This window comes from Elephas maximus, chromosome 9 (genome assembly GCF_024166365.1).
Source record: "Elephas maximus indicus isolate mEleMax1 chromosome 9, mEleMax1 primary haplotype, whole genome shotgun sequence".
NCBI classification, from domain to species: Eukaryota; Metazoa; Chordata; class Mammalia; order Proboscidea; family Elephantidae; genus Elephas; species Elephas maximus.
In genome coordinates this window covers 100,501,654-100,524,243 of record NC_064827.1, presented here as the reverse complement: position 1 = coordinate 100,524,243, position 22,590 = coordinate 100,501,654, and the positions used below count along the sequence as shown (strand labels likewise).

General features: G+C 44.0%; 1 protein-coding gene across 2 annotated transcripts in view; it reads left to right on the top strand.

Moving 5' to 3' along the window:
- FRMD3 (FERM domain containing 3) overlaps window positions 1–22,590 on the top strand; it is a 367,315-nt gene that overhangs the window by 297,021 nt on the left and 47,704 nt on the right. For both annotated transcript variants that reach the window (XM_049896889.1, XM_049896890.1), the window contains 3 exons: window positions 9,185–9,259; window positions 9,887–9,955; window positions 20,738–20,862. In XM_049896889.1, coding sequence (XP_049752846.1) covers window positions 9,185–9,259; window positions 9,887–9,955; window positions 20,738–20,862 — 269 coding nt within the window. The remainder of the gene's footprint in view (window positions 1–9,184; window positions 9,260–9,886; window positions 9,956–20,737; window positions 20,863–22,590) is intronic.

The following is a 22,590-nucleotide window of genomic DNA, read 5'->3' as shown; positions in this document are numbered from 1 at the left end:
GTTTGAATCTGGACTCTGTTGCTTTCTGGCACTGTGGCAGGGAGCAAAGCACTTGATCTCTTTGAGCCCCATCTTTATTTTCATCTGTATAATGGGATTGGTACTACCTGCCTTGTAGCATTTAATTCCTTCAGGCACGTGACCCATAGATAAATGGAAGCTGTTGGTCCTAATATTGCTACTACCTCCACTCATGATGAAGGGCTTTTGAGCATTGGTTGGGTGCAGAGCCCAATCCCTTTGATTCTGAAGGGCTCTGATCTGTTAAACTCAAGGGTGGGACCTCTTTCCTCTGCCACTCTCGTCCCTTTCCCAGGCAGAGGGCCTGGCCCTGCCTCCAGCGCTGTCCTGCGTTTTAATGGTTTCAGCTGGCAGGGCGCGGTCCCGTTCTTCTTTCCCTGGTTGGAGGTGATTTGTTCCCTCCTTTTGTGCTTCACCTGCCACGGGAACAGGGAGGTCCTATGAGGAGGTCCTGAAAGTCCCCAGTACACTTTTAAGGCATGAACGTGCTGCTGGCTGTCTGCTGGCCCAGGGCCACCAGACTGGTTTGAAAGCCCTGGCTCCGAGATCTGCTGCTTGGGAACAGAGCCCAGAAGCAGAAACCCTGATTTTCTCTCCCAATCCAGATCCCAGGGATTACCAGATTCACAGATAGTTACCACTTAAGAGCTTCCTTTGTACCGTATGTTTACTAGATGCCCCCACCAAGGGTGGATTAACCAGTAAGAAAGGTATGTACAGGCTTACAGTGAGCGAGGTATATTCAGGCTTGTGTTTACTTACTAATCAGTAGTGCACAATTTCACACGGGTTTCACCTTATCTCTTATGTGGTGAAAAACAGGTGAAATTGTGCACTACAGATTAGTAAGTAAGCCCAAGAAGGTCCGTGCTTACCTTGCTTATTGGATACCCTGTCCTTGCTCCCACTCTCCGAGCACTGGGGTCCGCGTTCCTGAGGCTGGCTCACTGCACACCCACTGCAGGTGCTGAAGGAGCACTGGCCCACGATGTTCTAATTCCGTGAGTTTTTCTCTCATACCTGCATTATGCCGCATACTGTGCTAGGCACTGGGGTACAGTGGGGACCCAAATGACATGCTCTCTGTCCCCAGTTTCATATGGAACATATTGCAGGGGATACGCACATCAAACCTGTTTCTGCTGAGTCAACTCTGACTCACATGACCTTATAGGACAGAGCAGAACTGCCCCATAGGGTTTCTGATTCTGTAATCTTTATGGAAGCCAGAAGCCGACTGCCACATGCTTTCTTCCAAGGAACGGCTGGTGGGTTCGAACTGCCAGCGTTTCAGTTAGCAGCCAAGCACTCAACCGCTGTGTCGCCAGTGCTCCTTCCTATGCATCATACCAAAAAAAAGAAAAAAGTGTTGCTGTCGAGTTGATTCCAACTCATAGCGACCCTCTAGGACAGAGTAGAACTGCCCATACAGTTTCCAAGGAGCACCTGGTGAATTCGAATTACCATCCTTTTGGTTGGCAGCCATAGCTCTTAACCACTACACCACCAGGGTTTCCGTGTTTCATAAATAACCCATTTTAGCTCTCTCAACTAGTGCCTCTCAAAATTTAATGGTCAGGTGATTTACCTAGAGATCTTAAAATGTGGATTCTGATTCAGTGGGTCTGGGCTGGGGCATGAGGCTCCATAGTTCTAATCAGCTCCCGGGTGATGCTGGGGCTGCAAGTCCCTGCCCCATACAGTGAGTAATAAGGTTCTAAGTCGGAGGTTCTCAGCAGGGCCTACTGAAAGTGCTTTGGATAGTGCCTGGTCCATAGTAAGGCCTCAATAATAGCGTATGCTCTTATTGTTATGATCACTTCAGGAGCTGTAAACCATGATTCCAATGGGAAATTGTAGTATTAATTCTAAAGGTGGCCTCTTGGGGTACCACCCAGCATCTCCCCAGCACCTAACCTGACTTCCACCCCTATTCCTTGTAGTAACAGGTGCCAGAAGAGAACTAGGAGGCTGGGGCCCAGGGAAGGTGGGCTCCTGCAGGGTCAAGCTATATGTAGCAACAGCACAAGCTATATGTAGCAACAGGTGACATTTAGTAAACATTTTGCATGTTCACTTTGCACTGTCACATGTGCTTCAATGTCAAGACTGGGGGCAGGAGAGTCCTCTAGTGGCATGGGAAGGGGTCTCTGGGTGCAGTGTCTGCCCTGGCATTTCTTGGGGCACGGGGACGTGGTAATCAGCAGCAGCAGCAGCAATGTGAATACGGACCCGGCGACCATTTGGATACACAGTTTTTCCCAAGTCAAGTGTTGGGACATTGGGGGCTTTCTGGGTTTCTCTGTGAGGTCAGATGTTTGAGAATAGTCAAAGCTTCTGTGTAGGGATTTTGATGGGAAATTAGAGGTGGAAGTGGGGAGAGGGCAGTAGGCTTGAAGGAAGAAAGCTATTTTAACGAGGGTGTGAACATTGCTTTTGGTGAGAAGACTTTTCCCCTGGGCTTGCTGTTGAGGTGAGAGCCTGGAAAACAGAAAGCCTGGAACATTTCAGCTGGAGTTAGAGCATAAAGGCCCTTTTATTTGCTTTCAGAGTCTTAAACACACGTCCCTGCAATCTCCATGATTCAGGCGATTTACTTTCAAAGCTCAGTAGTGAGAAGGCAATGGAGAGGTTTTGAGGATGATATTAGGAAGAGAGGGAGGAATGAAGGCAAGCAGGGAGGAAGAAAAAAAAACAAAACAGTTGCCTTGGAGTCAATTCCGACTCTTGGCGACCCTGTGTGTCAGAGTAGAATTGTGCTCTGTAGGGTTTTCAATGACTGATTTTTGGAAGGAGATCACCAGACTTTTCTTCTGAGGTGCCTCTGTGTGGATTTAAGCCTCCAACTTTTTAGTTAGCACCCAATCACTTTAACCATTTCCACCACCCAGGGACTCCTAGGGAGGAAGAGAGAGGGGAGAACTAATATATAATGAGCAGATACTGGAGCAGTGGTTAAGAACTTGGCTGCTAACCAAAAGGGCAGCAGTTCGAATCCATCAGCCACTCCTTGGAAATCTTGTGGGGCAGTTCTACTCTGTCCTGTGGGGTGGTTATGAGTCGGAATGGACTTGACGGCAGTGGCTTTACCATGCTTTGTTGTTGTTAGTTGCCCTCGAGTCCATTCTGACTCATGGCAACCCCATCTGAGAAGAGTAGAACTGTGCTCTGTAGGGTTTTCAAGACTGTGACCTTTCAGAAGTAGATCACCAGGCCTGTCTTCTGAGGCACCCCTGGGTGAACTGGAGCCACCAACCTTTCGGCTAGTAGTCACGTGCTTAACTGTTTGCACCACCCAGGGACTCCTACATACCATGCTAGATGCTTTGACATAATCTCATCTCCTTTAACCCTCCTTGCAACCCTATGGATTAGGTATCATAACATTCTCCCTCTTTTTAAAAATACATGGAGAAAATAGAGCTCAGAAAAGCTAAGTGACTTGACAGGGTCCATAGCCAGAAGCAGGAAGGAACCTGGACCACTGCAGTTTTGGATACTACTCCACCTCTGGGGTTGTCCAAGGAGAACTTGGGGACACAAAGGATCTCAAGTGCAAGTGGGAGGACGAGCTGCTTTGGCATCACCTTGGGCCCCTCTCTAGACCTGCTGAATCAGAGTTTCTAGTGATCAAGCCTGAGCACCTGTGATTTTAACACCTCCTCCAGGTGCTGCTGGTCACGGCCAGGTTTGGGACCCACTGGCTTAGTGTCCTTTTACCTGGCTACCTTTCTATTTCTTCTGTCCATTTCCCTCCCACCTGCTCTCAGTGTTTCCTAACGCCCTGTTGGTTTGTGTTCTTCAGGCTCCCAGAGTAAACCCCCCCCGTTAAAATCCCATTAAAGATCTCAACTGAAACATTATGGGAGTCTACCTGGCCTTTGGGATGGCTGAGAATTGGCAGTAATGCTCCCAGGAGGGCGTCTCTGACCAAATCACGAGACACAGTTCATCATCAGGGGAATCAGCTACCAAAAGGAGCAAACATTTTATTCACTGCTCTCATCCTGAACGGACAGCTGCTCACTTTCTCTGTATATTTGGACCTATCTTTCTCGAGGCACACTGAAGGTTTTTTCTGGATACAGCTCAGCTCTGAGGCCCCTTCCCCCCACCAGGAGGCTAGCCTGGGTCTAAGGAGAAGATGGGGGCCTCCTCATGAGGCCTGGAAGGGAAGCAGCTGCGGCTGAACTGTGAACAAGAGTGGCCCACCTCTCCCCAGAAAGCCCAGTGTGAGGCAGTGCAGTTGCCTCTGTTAACAACTATGCTTGCTCTATGTTATAGATTGAATTATGTCCCCTCAAAAATATGTGTCAACTTGGCTAGACCATGATTTCCAGTATTGTGTGGTTGTCCACCAATTTGTGATCTGATATAATTATCCTCCATTTTGTAATGTGCTGTAAATCCTAACCTCTATATGTTAATGAGGCAGGATTAGGGTGGCGTGTATCTTGAGTCATCACTTTACAAGGGGGTAACACCCTTACTCAAGTCACACCTTTACTTGAGTGTACCTTTTTTCTTACAAGAGATAAAAGGAACGAGAAGCAAGCAGAGACAGGGGACCTCACCACCACCAAGAAAGAAAAGGGGGAGCAGAGTGCATCCTTTGGACTGGGGGGTCCCTGCACTGAGAGCCTCCAAGACCCAGTAGACAGAGAGCTGTAACAATGGAGATGGCATGAGACAGCGAGAAGCAGCAGCAGAGAACCAGCAGCAGCAGAAGCAGGAGACTGGCAGGAGATGGTGCAGTGGGTGTGCTGACCCACGGAGTGAGAGAGCTGAGTGCCTTCTAGCAGGAGGCTTGCTGGCGGTGTGGGTCCCCTGGGTACTTGTGGGTTGAGCTAGGCTTGCTGAATGTCTTAGGCTAGGCTCTCTAGAGAAGGAAAGCCAGTGCAGTTTATAAATATATACATAGAGAGATTTATATAAAGAAATCTCTCATATGGCTGTAGAGGCTAGAAAGTCCCAAGTCTGTAGATCAGGCTGGAGGTTTCTCCTGACTCATGTTGCCACAGGTGCTGGCGAATCCAAGATTGGAAGGTCAGATAGCAGGCCTCTGGCTCGACAGGCTGTAGAGGTAGATGAATCCCAAAATCGGCAGGTAGGATGGCAGGTAAGCTACTAGCTCAAGTCTCAAGAATCGAAGGTCAGAAGAACGGGAACCAGCTGCAGGATTCAGAGCAAGTAAAAGCCAGTTAGCCCTGCCAGTAAGTCCACCTAGTTTGGATGCAAGCCACACCCCCAAGGAAATTCCCTCTCAACTAACTGCTTCACAGCAGATCTCATCATGGAGGTGATCACATTATATCAAATCTCGTTATGGAAGTGATTACATCATGAAAAAGCCAAACTACATTATAACTGTCAAACCACTGAGGATCATGGCCCAGCCAAGTTGACACATAGCCTTAACCATCACACCAACCCATGGAGCTAGAGAGCTGAATGCCTTTGGGCAGAGGCTTACTGGCAGAGTGGGTACTTATCAGTGGAGCTGAAGAGCTGAACACTTGCCCGAGCAGGGCAGAGGCCAGGCCAGGCTGAGGGGCCTAGGTGGCTGAGAGAGGAAAAGAGCCCTGCCTGTGGGCATGGCCGAGAAGCTGTGCTGACTGAAGAACTGTATCCTGAGTGGTTTCTGATCCTGAACTGCAACCTGCTATGGCAAGACACATGGAGATCTCGAAGGAATGCTGGACCCACAGATGTTGAAAGGAGACAAGGACCTTCCTCCAGAGCTGACAGAGGAAGAAAGCCTTTCTCTAGAGCTGGGGCACTGAATTCGGACTTTTAGCCTCCTAAGCTGTGAGAGCATAAATTTCTGTTTGTTAAAGCCACTCATTTATGGTATTTCTGTTATAGCAGCACTAGATAACTAAGACACTCCACATGTCTTTGAGCTTCTATAAAATGGGCACAGTGTTGAGTTTGGAGTTCTTGGATGGTGCGAACAGTTAACGCACTTGGCTGCTAACCAAAAGGTTGGAGGTTTGAGTGCCTCAGGAGAAAGACCTGGGAGTCTACTTCTGGAAAACCAGCCATTGAAAACCCTATGTAGCACCGTTCTACTTTGACACAGGTGAGGTCACCATGAGTCAAGATCACTCAATGGTAGCTACTGGTGTTAAGTCTGAATTCCAAACACTCCAATTAAGGCTTTTAATCTTTTTTTTTTTTTTTTTTTAACAAACTAACTTGCCCCAATGATCCTTAGGAGCTCTGAACAAAAAAAAGCAAGAAAAAAACAAAGAAAGAAAAGCAGAAGCTTTTTCTAAGATTTCTCCTCCCCCTACCTCTGAAGACCCAGGAACAACAACTGCCAAGATGGTGGGGAGAGGGAGAAGGTGCTTGTCCTTTCCTCAGGCTCACTTGATCATGCGTCAGGTCCCACAGCTCTCTAGGGTGCAGGGGCAGAGGTACAGAGCAGGCATGTCCTCACAGAAAGAGGAGAAGGGCTTGCTGGGGTGCACATGGACTGGTATCCTCGTGACTGGCTATGCCCTGGACTGAATGAGGCTCTGGCCATCAGCCTGCGTGTCCTGGTGTCAGGACCCCTGTTGTGGATCTTATGTGCTCCTACCTGTCCTTAGGACTCCTGCACCATCCTCTATGGATCCCTGCCTTGATAGTAATTCTCCCTGAGCCTGCGCTCCCCCTTGCATCTGCCTATCTGTGCTTATCATTTCTAGCTGGTGTCCTTCTCCGTTGTCTCAGGCTCTTTACAGAGATGGGCTTACACTCACTATCGTTATAAGGCGTGGGCATGGGCGGCTGGCAGGTAACAGGGATGCTTTTCTAAGATTAGTTAGGGGTGAGTTGGGAGGGTTCTTTGCAAAAGATTGTTACCATGGCTTTCTATTATCCTTTGGACCAAGACCAAAATCCTTAATGAGAACTGCTTAAAGTCAGGTCTGCAAAATATCACCTCTGACAAATCTCTTAAGGCATTTTGCACATTGGCTTTTCTTCCTTCATTACAATAACAACAACATGGGGAAATTGTTGTTGTTGTTAGGTGCTGTCCAGTCGATTCCGACTCATAGCAACCCTATGCACAACAGAACGAAACACTGCTGGGTCCTGAGCCATCCTCACAATCATTGTTATGCTTGAGCTCATTGTTGCAGCCACTGTGTCAATCCACCTCATTGAGGGTCTTCTTCTTTTCCGCTGACCCTGTACTCTGCCAAGCATGATGTCCTCCTCCAGGGACTGATCCCTCCTGACGACATATCCGAAGTATGTAAGACACAGTCTTACCATCCTTGCTTCTAAGGAGCATTCTGGTTGTACTTCTTCTAAGACAGATTTGTTCGTTCTTTTGGCAGTCCATGGTATATTCAATATTCTTTGCCAACACCACAATTCAAAGGCATCAATTCTTCTTCGGTCTTCCTTATTCATTGTCCAGCTTTCAAATGCATATGATGCGATTGAAAATACCATGGCTTGGGTCAGGTGCACCTTAGTCTTCAAGGTGACATCTTTGCTTTTCAACACTTTAAAGAGGTTCTTTGCAGCAGATTTACCCAGTACAATGTGTCTTTTGAATTCTTGACTGCTGCTTCCATGGGTGTTGATTGTGGGTCCAAGTACAATAGGGAAATGCACCTGTCTTTTTGGCACCTGTCACAGTTCAGGGCCTTTGTGCCTGCCGAGCTTTCAAGAGGAACACCTTCCATGGCCTCCAACCCTCCCCTGGTTAGCATCTTCCCACCCTGGATCTCAGCTCAGAAATCCCCTCCTTGGGGCCCTTTCCCTGGGTCTCCAGACCAGATCAGCTTCCCCCATGCTCTCATTGCAACTTTTCCCCCGTAGCCCACACCACAGCTTGTAGTTTACATTTATTTACGTGGTTACTAGATTAATACCCGTTTCTGCCTGTAGACCTAACACTCCATGAATGTGGAGACCAGGTGTCTTCCCTGGCTTAGTTTAAGAGCATGGTCGACACTCTGTAAGTATTTGCTGAGTGAATCAAGAGGTGGAGGGTGGGAATCACTGCTGGCCCCAAACTACTAAGTGTGGCCCTGGTTGTGTGCCAGTCTTTGCTCAGAATTCTATAGAGCGTATTGCTTTGTTTGTGAAGATTTTGTGATAATCAGTATTTTAAACGATCCTAGTCTCTGGGAGATGGACTAACTGGTTGGATTTAACTGCAGAAGGCTTTGAGTGGCTGACATACAGGCATCCTCAGCTATGACACGAACTTGGTGTCCTGTGTGCAGATTCCAGGCGGCCTGTGTTCTAGGCTGGTTTTCAGAGTGTTGTTGTTTTGTTTTTATTTATGGGTATGGTTGAGTGGTGCTGAATCAGAGCTTGGCTGGGCTCCTTGTTCCGCGTGTATGTTAGTCATCTACCATCGCAGATTCTTTGAAAGGGCACTGGGTCATAGTGACTTTACCCGCGAATACGAAGAAACCAGCGTCCCATTTCCATGATGACATGGGCCCTTAGCCCCTTCTCTTACCCACAGTAAGTGGGTTCCTTGTGACATAGTGATCCAGGGAAGCTGTTTTTTGCTGCACTATTGAGATAGGCACAAGCAAGAATGTGCCCCCAGCACCACTGAACTTAATGATGCATGTCACAAAATGCCACCCTCTCAATCAATGTCTTTCAAATAGAAATTGGGAAAGAATCCCTTCTGATCAACAGGACTGCCTGGTCTTTTCTGCAGGTTGTGACCCATAAGTGATTTATGAAATCAAATGTGTGGGTCATGACCAGCATTTTCTTTTTTTTTAAATTTAAGTGAAAATTTACAGAGCCAATTAGTTTCTCATTAAACAGTTAATACACAAATTGTTTTGTGACATTGGTTGCCAACCCCACGATGTGTCACCACTCTCCTTTTTTCCACCCCAGGTTCCCTGTTTCCATTTGTCCCGTTTTCCTGTCCCTTCCTGCCATCTTGTAGCATTTTTTTTTTTTTTTTTTAATGAAAGAAAACAGCATGGAAAATATCAGCTTGCAACATTCTTGGTAAAAGTAACCATCTTTTGTGAAACTGCTCTTTCGGTTTTGCAAGTGTGTGCCAAGTCACGATATAAACATATTTCTTTCTTGCAGTCAAAAAATCCAACTGCCATAGCTCCATGGCATGTCCTACTTGGACTTTCCAATGTCATCACCACCTCTGCTCTGCTTTTTCTTAAAGGTATGCAAAGTCCAGTCAGATCAAGACTGTGTCAAGCAGCAAGATCTTTTTTAAAGGAAGTAGATTTCGATATAGGTGGGTATCACTGGTTTTGTTTCAAGTACTGGGTTGGGGTGGGGGTAGCCCCCCTTTTTTGCATTTGAATATTTTGCTTGTAAATAAGTACGCTTTGATTTGTGCCCCAATTTTAGCCCTTGCCTTTCTATTCATTTGTCTCTTCTGCTCTTGGGGTCCCCTCAAACTCCATAGTAACTTCCCCTCATGGAAGAGAGAAGGGGTGGATTCCTAGAGCAGGGTCAGACCACTGTGATGTTAAAAAACATAAGTAACATTTGTGCACACCCTTCCCCTCCTGCATGTACTCATATGCACTCATCAGTATTTACCCATACACATATAGATATATACTTACACATAAGGAGTCCTGGTGTCACAATGGGTTAGGCACTCAGCTGCTAATTTGAAAGGTTGGCGGTTCGAATCTACCAGCCACTCCGTGGGAGAGGAGACCTGGTGATCTGCTCCCGTAAAGATATCAGCCTAGGAAACCCTATGGGGTAGTTCTACTCTGTCCTAAAGGGTCACTGTGAGTCGGAATTGGCTCAACTGTACCTGACAGCAACAGCAACATACCTATACACATACACATATATGTATACATATAGCATCTGTGCATACACGTTGTGTTTCTGTCTTTTGCAGTGGTAAAGTTGCCAAAGAGGTGGTGGAGGCCAGCTCCAAAATCCAGAGGGAGCCTCCTGAGGTGCAAAGGTGAGTGGGTGGTCTCTGGAGGGCTCTGGTAGCTTCTAGGATGGGCAAAGGAATGTAAAGCCTGGCTTTTCCAAATCCTCTATCACTTCCCTGCCTGTGGTGACAGCTGGTCACTTAAATAAGGACAAGAAATCTATTTAATGGGTGTAGAGCACAGAAGAGGAAGTAAAGGCCCTTTAAACCATCTTTTGTCCCTGGTCCCAGGCATGGTACTCTCATCGTCCTGAAATTCTCCCTCAGATGGATTTGGCTGGACCATTTTGAGTTGCTTGCTCTGTGGAAAGTCATAGGCTTGATTAGGCCTCAGAGTGTCATGTGAAGGAGCAGATATGTGTGAGGCATGGTTATGCCATCTCCTGGCTGAGCCAGTCATCCTGTCTTCTTAGAACTCCTCTCCGTTCCTGCCTTTGTCCATCAGACTTGGCCAGTTTCCATTTTCCTGACTCCCTTTACACTACTTCACAAGAGTGAGCACTCACCTCTCAGTGGTCGGTTTACTCCCAATAGCCACTCAGAGGAATGAGGATCTTAGACATTCTTGGTTCAGGGATTTTTGTTGTTGTTGGTTGCTGTCACAGTCCTACACCATCTCTGTGGTCATTGATATGTTTCAGTCCATTGTTGAGTGCCTTCCAACCTAGGGGCCTTGTCTTCCAGTACAATATTAGACAATACGTGTTGTGATCCATAGGGTTTCCGTGGGCTAATTTTAGGAAGTAGATAGTCAGGTCTTTCTTCTTAGTCTGGAAGCTCCACCGAAACCTGTCCCCCATGGGTGATCCTGCTGGTAGCAGAGCTTCCAGCATCACAGCAACACATAAGCCACCACAGGACAACAAACTGACAGGTGGTGGGGTTCAAGGGTACACATCTTAATTAAGGTGACAATGTTTGGTAATTAATCTGAATTAAATATTCTCTTGGCCACGTTGGGCTTTTGCTCCACAGTGAACACAATTCATTGTACCGCCTAAACCCTACCCACACTAAATACCTAAAACTGAACATCCTCACCATGACTCTCCTGCCTTTTACGGAAAGATAATCATAAGCAATATACTTTAGGGAGTTCCTCACTCGCTAGTTGGGGCCTGTCCTCCCTTCCCCATCTTTAGAATGTGGATGAGTCTACCTTATGGTCAAATTTGAGCACCCTCTATTTCCAGGGTGACCAAGTGATCTGGGTGCCTCTCAGCCTTGCCACTTGGGTTGTTGGTCAGGAAGAAGCTGTGGTCTCATGGTGATGCAGCCAAGCCAGCCTAGTGTGGCCCTCAGACAGCACTTCACCCCCATGCTGGGGAGCAGAACCACAGTCAGCATAAGATCCTGCACAGACATGTGCAGAGAGAATAACTCATTCCCACTTTTGGGTAACCCTGTGCATAGGTGTTCTGTGCAAGTCTGCAAACCCAGCCCCTCCTGCTTTGAGAAGCAGGAGAAACAGCAGGGGAGGGAAGCTGGAGGAAGAGTCATGACCAGGGGCACCTCATTACAACACTGTGAACATCCTATAGTCTACCATCAATGAGAATGGGCTTTTATAGCACCCCTGCCCAAGATTGTTGTTATTCAGAGGAGACAAAATGAAGACAGGAAAATGATAAGATACAATATTTAAGCTTTTTCCAGAATCTTTGAAAATATACTATTTAAACTTCGAACTGAAGGTTTACCTAGTCTGAAGTTTCTATTTTATAGGTAAAGAAACTCGAGTCTCAGAGAAGTTTAATGATTGATCCAAGGTCATAAATCTTGTGTGGACTCTCCACCAGACTGAGCCCAGAACAACTAGATGGTACCCGGTTACCACCACCAACTGCTCTGGCAGGGATCACAATAGAGGGTCCCGGACAGAGCAGGAGAAAAATGTAGAACAAAATTCAAATTCACATACACACATGCACAAAAACCAAAAAACCAGTCTTACTGGTACAATAGAGACTGGAGAAACCCTGAGAGTATGGCTCTCGGACACCCTTTTAACTCAGTACTGACGTCACTCCTGAGGTTCACCCTTCCGCCAAATATTAGACAGGTCTATAGGGCAAACAATAGCACACGTGACGGTCGTGCTTCATAGTTCAATCATGTATACAAGACTAATGGGCACACCAACCGAAACGCACAGACGAGAAGGTGGGAAGGGACAGGAAGACTGGACGAATGGAAACAGGGAAACTGGAGTGGAGAAGGGGAGAGTGTTGGCACATCGCAGGTTTGGCAACCAATGTCACAAAGCAATTTGTGTATTAACTGTTTAAACAGAAACTAATTTTCTCTGTAAACTTTCACCTAAATCACAAGAAAATAAACATAAGTTAATCACCCAATAAATAAATAAATATCTTGTGGAAATCCTAAGACTAGAACTCCAGCATCCTGCTTCTGAGGCAGAGCTGCCCCAGTGGCTCAGCTTGAATTTTATTCTTCCAGCTTGAAGCTTGAGTGTTTGATCTTAAAAACACACACATACACACAACATACTCAATGCAGGGAGACTTCTCTTGATGCTGTAAATACAATGGAAGAAACTGTTTTGATTTTTTTAAAAAAGCTTTTTTTTTTTGAGATTTAATTCACATACCATACAATTCATCCATTTAAAGTGCACACTTCCATGGCTGGTACTATATTCACAGATTTGTGCATCTATCCTATAACAACAATAAATTTTAGAACATTTTCATCATCCCTTAAAAGGCCCTGTACCCTGGGATCACAATAGAGGGTCCCAAAGCTAGAGAAAAATGTAGAACAAAATTCTAACTCACAAAAAGACCAGACTTACTGGCTTGATGGAGACTGGAGAAACCCTGAGAGTGTGGTCCCTGGACACCCTTTTAGCCCAGTAATGAAGTCACTCCCGGGGTTCACCCTTGAGCCAAAGATTAGACAGATCCATAAAACAAAATGAGACTAAAGGGGCACAGGAGCCCAGGGGCAAGGACTAGAAGTCAGGAGGAGACAGGAAAGCTGGTAAGAGGGAACCCAAGGCCGAGAAGGGAGAGTGTTGACATGTCATGGGGTTGTTAACCAATGTCATTAACAATATGTGTACTAACTGTTTAATGAGAAACTAGTTTGTTCTGTAAACCTTCATCTAAAGTACAATTAAAACGCACACCCACACAAACCCTGTATGCATTAATAGTTCATTCGGTATTTCTCCCTAACCACTATTCACTAATCTACTCTTCTGTCCCTATAGATTTGCCTATTCTGGACATTTCATATAAATGGAATCATACAATTTGTGGTCCTTTGTGATTAGCTTCTTTCATTCAGCAGGTGTTTTCAAGGTTTATCCATGTTATAGTATGTATTAGGACTTCATTTCTTTATATTGTTGAATAATAGTCTGTTGTGTGGATATATCACATTTTGTTTATCCTTTCATAAGTTGATGGACTTTTGGGTTGTTTATACTTTTTGTCTGTTATGAATAATGGTGCTATGAACATTAGTGTACAAGTTTTTATGTAGGCATATGTTTTCATTTCTCTTGGGTGTTTAGGAGAAGAATTGCTAGATCATATGGTAACTCTATGTTTAACCGTTTGAGGATTTGTCAGACTGTTTTCCAAAATGGCAGCACTATTTTACATTCCCACCAGCACTGTATAAGGGTTCCAATTTCTCCATATCCTCACCAGCGCTTGTTATTATCTTTTTGATTATACCCATCCTAGCAGGTGTGAACCAGTATCTCATTGGCTTTGATTTGCCTGTCTCTGATGGCTAATGATGTTGAACATCTTTTTGTGTGCTTATTGGCCATTTGTGTATCTTCTTTGGAAAAACATCTATTCAAGACTTTTGTCCATTTTTTAATTGGGTTATTTGTCCTTTTATTATTGAGTTGTAATTGTCCTTTGTATATTATGGATACAAGTTTCTTCTCAGATATATGATTTGCAAACATTTTTTCTCATTCTGTGATTTGTCTTTTAATTTTATTGATGGCATCCTTTAAAGCACAATTTTTTTTTACTTTTGATGATACAGAGTTTATCTATTTCTTTAGTTGCTTGTGTTTTTGGTGTAATATTTAAGAAACCATTGCCTAATCCATGATCATGAAGATTTACCCCTATATTTTCTTCCAAGTGTTTTATAGTTTTAGCTCTTACATTTAAGTCTTTGTTCCAGTTTGAGTTCATTTTTGTATATGGTGTGAGGCAGGGGTCCAACTTCATTCTTTTGTTGAAAAGACTGTTGTTTTTCCATTTAATTGTCTTGGTGTTCTTGACATTCCTTGGCTTGTAGATGATCCTCGCATGGCATCTCCCCCCTGTGTGTCTGTGTCTCTGTGTCTGTTCTCCCATTTATAAGACACCATTCAGAAGTGATTAGGTTTAAGACCCACCCTACTCCAGCATGACCTCATTGAAATAACAAGAGAAAAACCCTATTTCCAAACAGTCATGTTCACAGGTACAGGGATTAGGACTTCAACATATCTTTTTGGGGGACACAATTCAATCCATAACAGGTGGTGATATTATTATTATCATTTCTTATCTAAAAATGGGAAGCTAGACTCTGACACATAGGTGCATAGTAAAATCCCTTAAGATGGGGATTTTGGTGGTTTGGTAACAGGCCAATGCCACTTCCTTTCTCCTCAAGGAGTGGTACAGAAACTCCATGAGCCCTATTGTAGTTACTCTATTTTATGCCACCATTCTTTGAGGCCAAAAATGGATTATACACACAATTCCCAAAGGATACTTTTCTACCTCATAGAGTACTTAACATTTGATTCAGAAATTGCTCTCTGCTGGAAGTACAATCACAAGGGGGCTGCAAAGCAGGCAGGCGTTTCTGCAGTCAGCTGACAATGGATCTGAGAGTGGAGAAACATGGCACGTACCCTAGCCTGGCTGGGGAGACCTTGCCGTGGAAGAAGGTACCTCAGGTTCCACGGCAGAGTGAAAGCCAATTGGAATTTCCAGCACCTCCTTAAGAAAACTGCCTGACACAGTGGGAACCTGTAGAGCATCAAACTGCAGGACTTTAGGACTAAAAGTACCGGGGTTGTGACCAGAGTCCCCTCAGGGTGTTGTGGCATAAATCATGCAAAAAGGCATGGGGAGTGTCATAAAGCACTGGCCTGAGAATCAGATGGTCTGGGTTTGCGTCCTGGGTCTGCCCATGTGACTGTCTTTAGGTAAGTTAGATCACCTCCTTGAGTCTCAGTGTCCTTTTCTGTACATATAGTGCTTTTGTTGTATATCTCACAAGCACATTGAGAAAAAAAAAAAATGAGGCAAAGTACATACAAAAGCACTCTGAACTAAAAAAGGGTCATTCTAATTCTGACATTCTATTTTTCATTAAGGAGTCCCTGGGTGGTGCACAAGGTTAAGTGCTTGACTACTAGCCAAAAGGTTGGTGGTTTGAACCTCTCCAGAGGAATCTTGAAAGACAGACCCAGTGATCTGCTTCCAAAAGGTCACAGCCTTGATAATCCTATGGAGCAGTTCTACTCTGCACACATGGGATTGACATGAGTTGGAATTGACTCGACTGCAACTAACAACATTTTCCATTAGAGCAGCTATGCTGGTGCACTCTTGCTTTACATGAACAATGGAGGAAACCTGGGTCAGTTAGCACCTTTATCAAAGCTGCAAGGAGTGAGTTAAGTAAAAAGAATAATCTTCAGATTAAAGACATGGGAAGGGAAGATAGGAAACTTGCCCCTTAATTCTAATTTTGCTAAATCTTCCTCCCAAACTGTCTTAGTACTGGATTCCAAAGCTTGGAGGCCTGGCTTCTTTGTGCCCCAGGGACATCCCTAGTTATATCCACCTTTGGGAGTCCCTGGGTGGTGAAAATGGCACCCTAAATGTTGGAGGTTCAAAAACACACAGAGGTGCCTGGCCCACACAAGCATGGCTCCATGTTGTGCTTTGGAAAGGTAGAATTACAGCCATGAGCAACCCTAAGGCTAGAGGAAAAATCGTGAGTGCTCAAAAAATACACCTCACAATAAAAGATGGGATGCTTATGATATATTTTAATCTCCCTTCCTTGCTCCTCCCTTACTTCCTTCACTCTGCATAGAATTCCCATCCCTGTTTCTTTATCTGTCAAACTCCACCATGCTCTCTAGGACTCATGGCAGGAGTCATCTCCCCTGGGAGGTCTTTCCTGGCTCCCCTCTTTCTTGCTCAAGGCAGGATCAGGTGTCCCTCCATTGTGACCCCATGGAACCTTCTGCCACATTGTTTGTCTCCGCCATCAGTCTTCTCTGTGAATGACATGGAAGTTTTTTTGACAGTGGTTGTAGTACACTAGTGGGTCATGAAGTGAAAACAGTGGTTAAGACCAGCACTTTAAACAAATCAAAAAAATTAAAAAAAAAAAAAATAGTGAATCACAAACAGCAAGGATCACTATGGTTGTATAAAACATTTGCTTCAGTTATGCCTTTATGCGTGCATATCTGTGTGCTTGTTGTGTGTGCAGTGGGTCGTGATATAAAATGTATTTCTTTTTTTCCCCCCTTGGCCTTTTTTTTTTAAATTGTGCTTTAAGTGAAAGTTTACAAATCAAGTCAGTCTCTTATATAAAAATTTATATACACCTTGCAATATACTCCTAGTTTCTCTCCCACTAATGAGACCGCACACTCCTGCTCTCCACCCTCTGTTTCTGTGTCCATTCAGCCAGCTCCTGTCCCCCTCTGCCTACTCATCTCCCCTCCAGACAGGAGCTGCCCACATAGTCTCATGTGCCTACTTGATCCAAGAAGCTCACTCCTTACCGGTATCATTTTCTATCCTATAGTCCAGTCCAACTGGCTGCCTGCTCCTCCTTCCCTGCCCCGTGCCCATCAGAAATGCCCGTGCTGTAAGGCAGTCTCTACAACCAGCCTCAGGAACACCTGTGTCAGTCTGAAATGGCAACTTGTATCAAGCCAGGATTGTGTTCAGTTTACTTCCCTTTCAAGCCTGGTGACCAATGCCTAGATTATGAAAGAGGGAGAGTGGAGACAGATTGAGAGAGGGAGAGAGGAGATGTTTGTGTGCTTTGTAAGGGACAACCCAGAAAGGTGTCAAGGAAAAGAAGACATTTATGCACTCTTTTAAGGATAGGTTGGTATTGACAGGAAACATGGGGAGGGAAGAGGGCTCACTTCCTCACCTGCAGGCCTACTTCCCTGCCTGTCAGGGCAGACACCTGGTCTCCCTGCAGCAGGGGGTGTAAATGGGCTTCCCAGCTGCCAGCCAATAGTCTTGACAAGATACCTGCAGTGTTTCCTTGCCATCTGCTGCTTGTGGCAGTCACTGACACACGTGCATGCCCCTTTCTGAAGGAGAAAACTGAGCTGAGTTCCATGACTTGTTGATGAAAAGGGTGTAAATGTGAATGGGAATGTTTATTAAATATTGAATATTAAACATTGTACCACTTGTCTGCCATTTTGTCATATCAATATCATCAGTCAGAACAAAGCCAGGGGTCGACTGTAAACTAACCACAGCTGCTCATATGCAAGTTCAAGTTGAAGCTGAAGAATATTAAAACAGGTCCACAAGAGTCAAAATATGACTTTGGGTATATCCTACCTGAATCTGGAGACCATTTCAAGAATAGATTTGATGCATTGAACACTAATGACCAAAGAACAGATGAATTGTGGGATGACATCAAGGACATCATAAATGAAGAAAGCAAAAGGTCATTAAAAAGGCAGGAAAGAAAGAAAAACCCAAAATAGATGTCAGAACGGACTCTGAAACTTGCTCTTGAATGCAGAGTAGCTAAAGTGAGTGGAAAAAATGATGAAGTAAAAGAGCTATACAGAAGATTTCAAAGTGTGGCTTGAGAAAACAGAGTAACATATTATAATGAAATGTGCAAAGACCTGGAGTTAGAAAGCCAAAAAGGAAAAACACACCCAGCATTTCTAAAGCTGAAAGAAATGAAAAAATTCGAGCCTCGAGTTGCAATCTTGAAGGATTCTATGGGTAAATTATTGAACGACGCAGGAAGCATAAAAATAAGATAGAAGGAATACACAGAGCCACTGTACCAAAAAGAATTGGTCGACATTCAACCATTTCAGGAGGTAGCATATGATCAAGAACCCCTGGTACTGAAGGAAGAAGTCCAAGCTGCGCTGAAGGTGTTGACAAAAAACAAACCTCCAGGAATTAAAGGAATTTCAATTGAGATGTTTCAATAAATGAATGCAATGCTGGAAGTGCTCACTTATCTATGCCAAGAAATTTGGAAGACAGCTACCTGGCCATCTGACTGGATGCTCTATTCCCATGAAAAGTGATCCAACCAAATGAGAAATTATCACACAATTTCATTAATATTGCATGCAAGTAAAATTTTGCTGAAGATAATTAAAAAGATGGCTACAGCAGTACATGGACAGGTAACTGCTAGAAATTCAGGCCAGATTCAGAAGAGGATGTGAAATGAGGGATATCATTACTGATGTTGATGGATCTTGGCTGAAAGCAGAGAGCACCAGAAAGATGTTTACCTGTGTTTTATTGTCTATACAAAGGCATTGGACTGTGTGGATCATAACAAGTTATGGGTAACACTGTGGAGAATGGGAATTCCAGAACACTTAATTGTGGTCATCAAGAAATCAGGAAAGGTATGCATCAGGGTTGTATCCTTTCACCATACTTATTTGTCTGTATGCTGAACAAATAATCTGAGAAGCTGGGCGATATGAAGAACATGGCAGGCTCGTTAACAACCTGCAATATGCAAATGACACAACCTTCCTTACTGAAAGCAAAGTGGACTTTTACTGATGGATAAAAATCAAAGACTACAGCCTTCAGTAGGGATTACACCTCAACATAAAGAAAACAAAAATCCTCACAACTGGACCAAAAAGCAACATCATGATAAATGGAGAAAATATTGAAGTTGTCAAGAATTTCATTTTACTTGGATTCACAATCAATGGCCATGGAAGCAGCAGTAAATAAATCAATTGACAAATCGCAGTTGGCAAATCTGCTGCAAAAGACCTTTTTAAAGTGTTAGAAATCAAAGATGTCACTCTGAGGAATGAGGTGGGCCCGACCCAAGCCGTGGTATTTTCAGTCGCCTCCTAAACATGCAAAAGCTGGACAATAAATAAGGAAGACTGAAGAGCTGATGCCTTTGAATTATGGTGTTGGAGAGGAATATTGACTATACATGGACTGTCAGAAAAGCAAACAAGTCTGTCTTAGAAGAAGTACAGCCAGGATGCTTCTTGGAAACCAGAATGGTGAGACTTTGTCTCACATACTTCAGACATGTTATCAGAAGGATCAGTCCCTGGAGAAGGACATTATGCTTGGTAAGGTAGAGGGTCAGTGAAAAAGAGGAAGACCCTTGACAAGATGGTTTGACGCAGTGGCTGCAATAGTGAGCTCAAACAGAGCAATGATTTTGAGGATGGCGCAGGAGTGGGCAGTGTTTCGTTCTGTTGTACATGGGGTTGCTATGAGTTGGGACAGACTTGCTGGCACCTAACAACAACTACAACAAATATTAAACATTCGATGTCCAGCAACACAAAAATGTAGCTGTAAAATGTCTGTGCCTATGTCTGGCAGGATTTTATTGTTGTTAGATTACTTTGAGCCATGTTCTTCTTTCATTCTTCTGTTTATCTAGGTCAGTGATACTGACTTCTGATGTCTTTTTTATTCTCCCATGCCCTTAAAAAAAAAAAAAAAACTTGTAAATATAAATATATGTGTAATAAGACATTTGCCATTTTACTGTTGTTCACATGTACAATTCAGTGACCTTAATTATGTTCGTCATGTTGTTCCACCACCACCATTATCTGTCTCCAAATTTTTCCATCATCCTTAACAGAAGCTTAGTGTGCCCTAGCAATGAGTTCCCCCTCTCCCCTTTCTCCCACCTGCCCCTGGCAACTGCCTATAAACTTTGGTCACTATATACTTTGGTCAGTAGACATTCCATATGAGTGGGATCATACAATATTTGTCCTTTTGTGCCTAACTTATTTCACTCAACGTATTGTTTACAAGGTTCTTCTATCAGGACTCAATTTCTCTTCATGGCTGAGTAATATTCCATTGTATGTGTGCACCACATTTTGTTCATGCATTCTTCTGTTGGTGGGTACTTAGGGTGTTTCTACCTTTGACTGTTGTGAATAATGCTGCAATGAACATTGGTGTACACACGTCTGCAGGGGCGGATTATCCAATAGGCAAGGTAAGCATGGTGCTTACCTTCCTTACCAGATCGTCTGTAGTGGACAATTTCACATTTTTTCAGCACATCAAAGATTCTGCTTTTAGGTGTGAGTGGCATCTGTCTCTCTCCCTATCCCGCAGCACCTTCCTACAGAATCAAAGCCTCTTTTCAAATGTACAATCAAAGATGTTGTGAAACCATATTGAAATTGTTCACTGCAGATTAGTAAGTAAGCAGAAGTACCTTCCCTATTGGATAATCTGCCACTGTGTGTCTATGTTCATGCCTTTTTTAGATGTCTGTGTTGTCACCTAGCATGTCCAACTCTGTTGGCATATGGCTAAATATATTTTCTTTCACTGTGTTGAGTTAGAACATAAGGACATTTTATTAGCACCTTAAGGATAAAAAGTGCTGTGAGTCTTGAGTGTTAAATCGTCTTTACCATTGGCCTAATCCACTGTGTATGTCCAGAGGCAGTTTTCAGCTCGAATAAGCAGGCTGAAGTGGAGGGGGCCAGCGTTTGCAGTGATTCATGGAAACCAACTCCATCTGGTTTGTGTCTGTTTTCAGAACCAACATTACTCAGAGCCGCAGTTCCCACTCCTTGAACAAACAGCTCATCATTAACATGGAACCCCTGCAACCCTTGCTGCCTTCTCCCAGTGAACAGGAAGAGGAACTTCCCCTGGGTGAGGGTAAGTCAGCCACATCATTCCAGAGGCCGGCACTGCAGGCTCAGTCTGGAGGAACTAGAGTGGTACCAACCCTGGGTCCATTGAGTGATGGGGTGGGATGGGGGTCGGGGTGAGTCATAAACTGTGTTTGTAGTAAATGAGCTATTTGCAGATGGATAGCCCTGTAATATGGGGAGTTCTATCACTTTTTCTTGGAGGGAAGTCATAGGTATAAAATACTCTTAAAATTACACAGTAAAGCAATAATGGTGTTAGTCTTACATTGTCCAATATGGTAACTGCTAGCCACAGGTGGCTATTTAAAACTAGGTTTTAATTAATTAAAATGAAATAAAATAAAAAAATTCAGTTCCTCAGTCACACTAGCCAGATTTCCAATGCTCAGTAGCAATGTGTGGCTGACGGCTACCATGATGGACAGTGCAGATCAAGAACATTTCCATCATTGCAGAATGTACTGTTGGATGGCGAGGTTTTAGATTATAATCACAATTAAATTGGTGGTTATAAAAAATTTTCCACAAGCATCTCTACACTGGTCATTCCTTTTTTGCCTCAGTCTTTCTCCAGCCTCTTGTTCCCTTTTCCACAGATACCTCATCTGCAGATTGGACACCCACTAAAATGTATAAGACCCACTTCAATTCAGAAATTGTTATATTTTTAAAGGCTATCGTGTATGTGCTTCTAGACTTCTTTGTTTTTAAGGACTTCACTTACTTCAGGAAAGAGTTTCACCACTTCTGTTTGCCATAGGTACCTGGTGAGGCAAAACTCACTGTGCCATCTCCCACTCTTATTAATATCAAAGCAAATTGGAAAAACAACCATGCATCCAAAAATAGACTTATTGGAACCCTGAACAGAAATGCAATATGCTTTTCCTTAACTCTAAGTGATTTCAGCTTCATCTTTTAAAATCTGGATCCTGGGTAGTTTTAAGAGGGCAGGTAGTTTAAGAGGACTGTCCCCAAAAGGCAGTCTTCACCTACAGTTTCAAGTCAAGAATTCCTTTGATAGGAGAAAACTTTTCAGTCCCTAATAAGAATATGGCTTGGAAAGCCAATGCCCTTATGAGTGGTAGCAGCAGCTCATTCACACTAAAATGTAAAGAATTTTAGTAACTCTTTTCCTGAAAAGAAGCTTCCATGGTTAGAAGGGGAATTGGGCAACTGGGTGCCAAAAATCCCATGGAGCAAAGGGAAAGTCTGCAAATGTGGAGAATGGAATCTTAGAAGAACCTTTTCACCCTAAGCTGAGCTGCAAGATGATAATGAGAATGGTCTGGTATAAAGGCCTTTACCATCTGCCTTAGCAACTATCTCTGTGTGTTCCTTGTTAAATTCATTTTCTTAGAGTCTTTTGGGGTCCCTGTTACTTGTGTACATTTTTCAGCACTTGTCTGTTCTTGTATGTTCTGTAAGAGAAAGAAAAGCAGCCTTCATTCCTGGGACACCAATGATCTTCTGGGCTTCCTCCCATATGCCTGGAATACAGCTCTAAACAAAGATGATTTTTCTGCCTTTATGGATGGCCTCTGTGTCTGAGCTTTTGGGCACATACAGTATGATGAATTTTGTTTCATCCTTATATTTTGATCTTTTAGTACTTTTTATGTCTGAGAAAGAGTCAAATTAAAAGAGGCTAGGGATTCATTCATTCCTTGATACAACAAATACAACTTTTGCAACTTATAGACCACACTCCCCGTAGGCAAGTTGCTGTGGC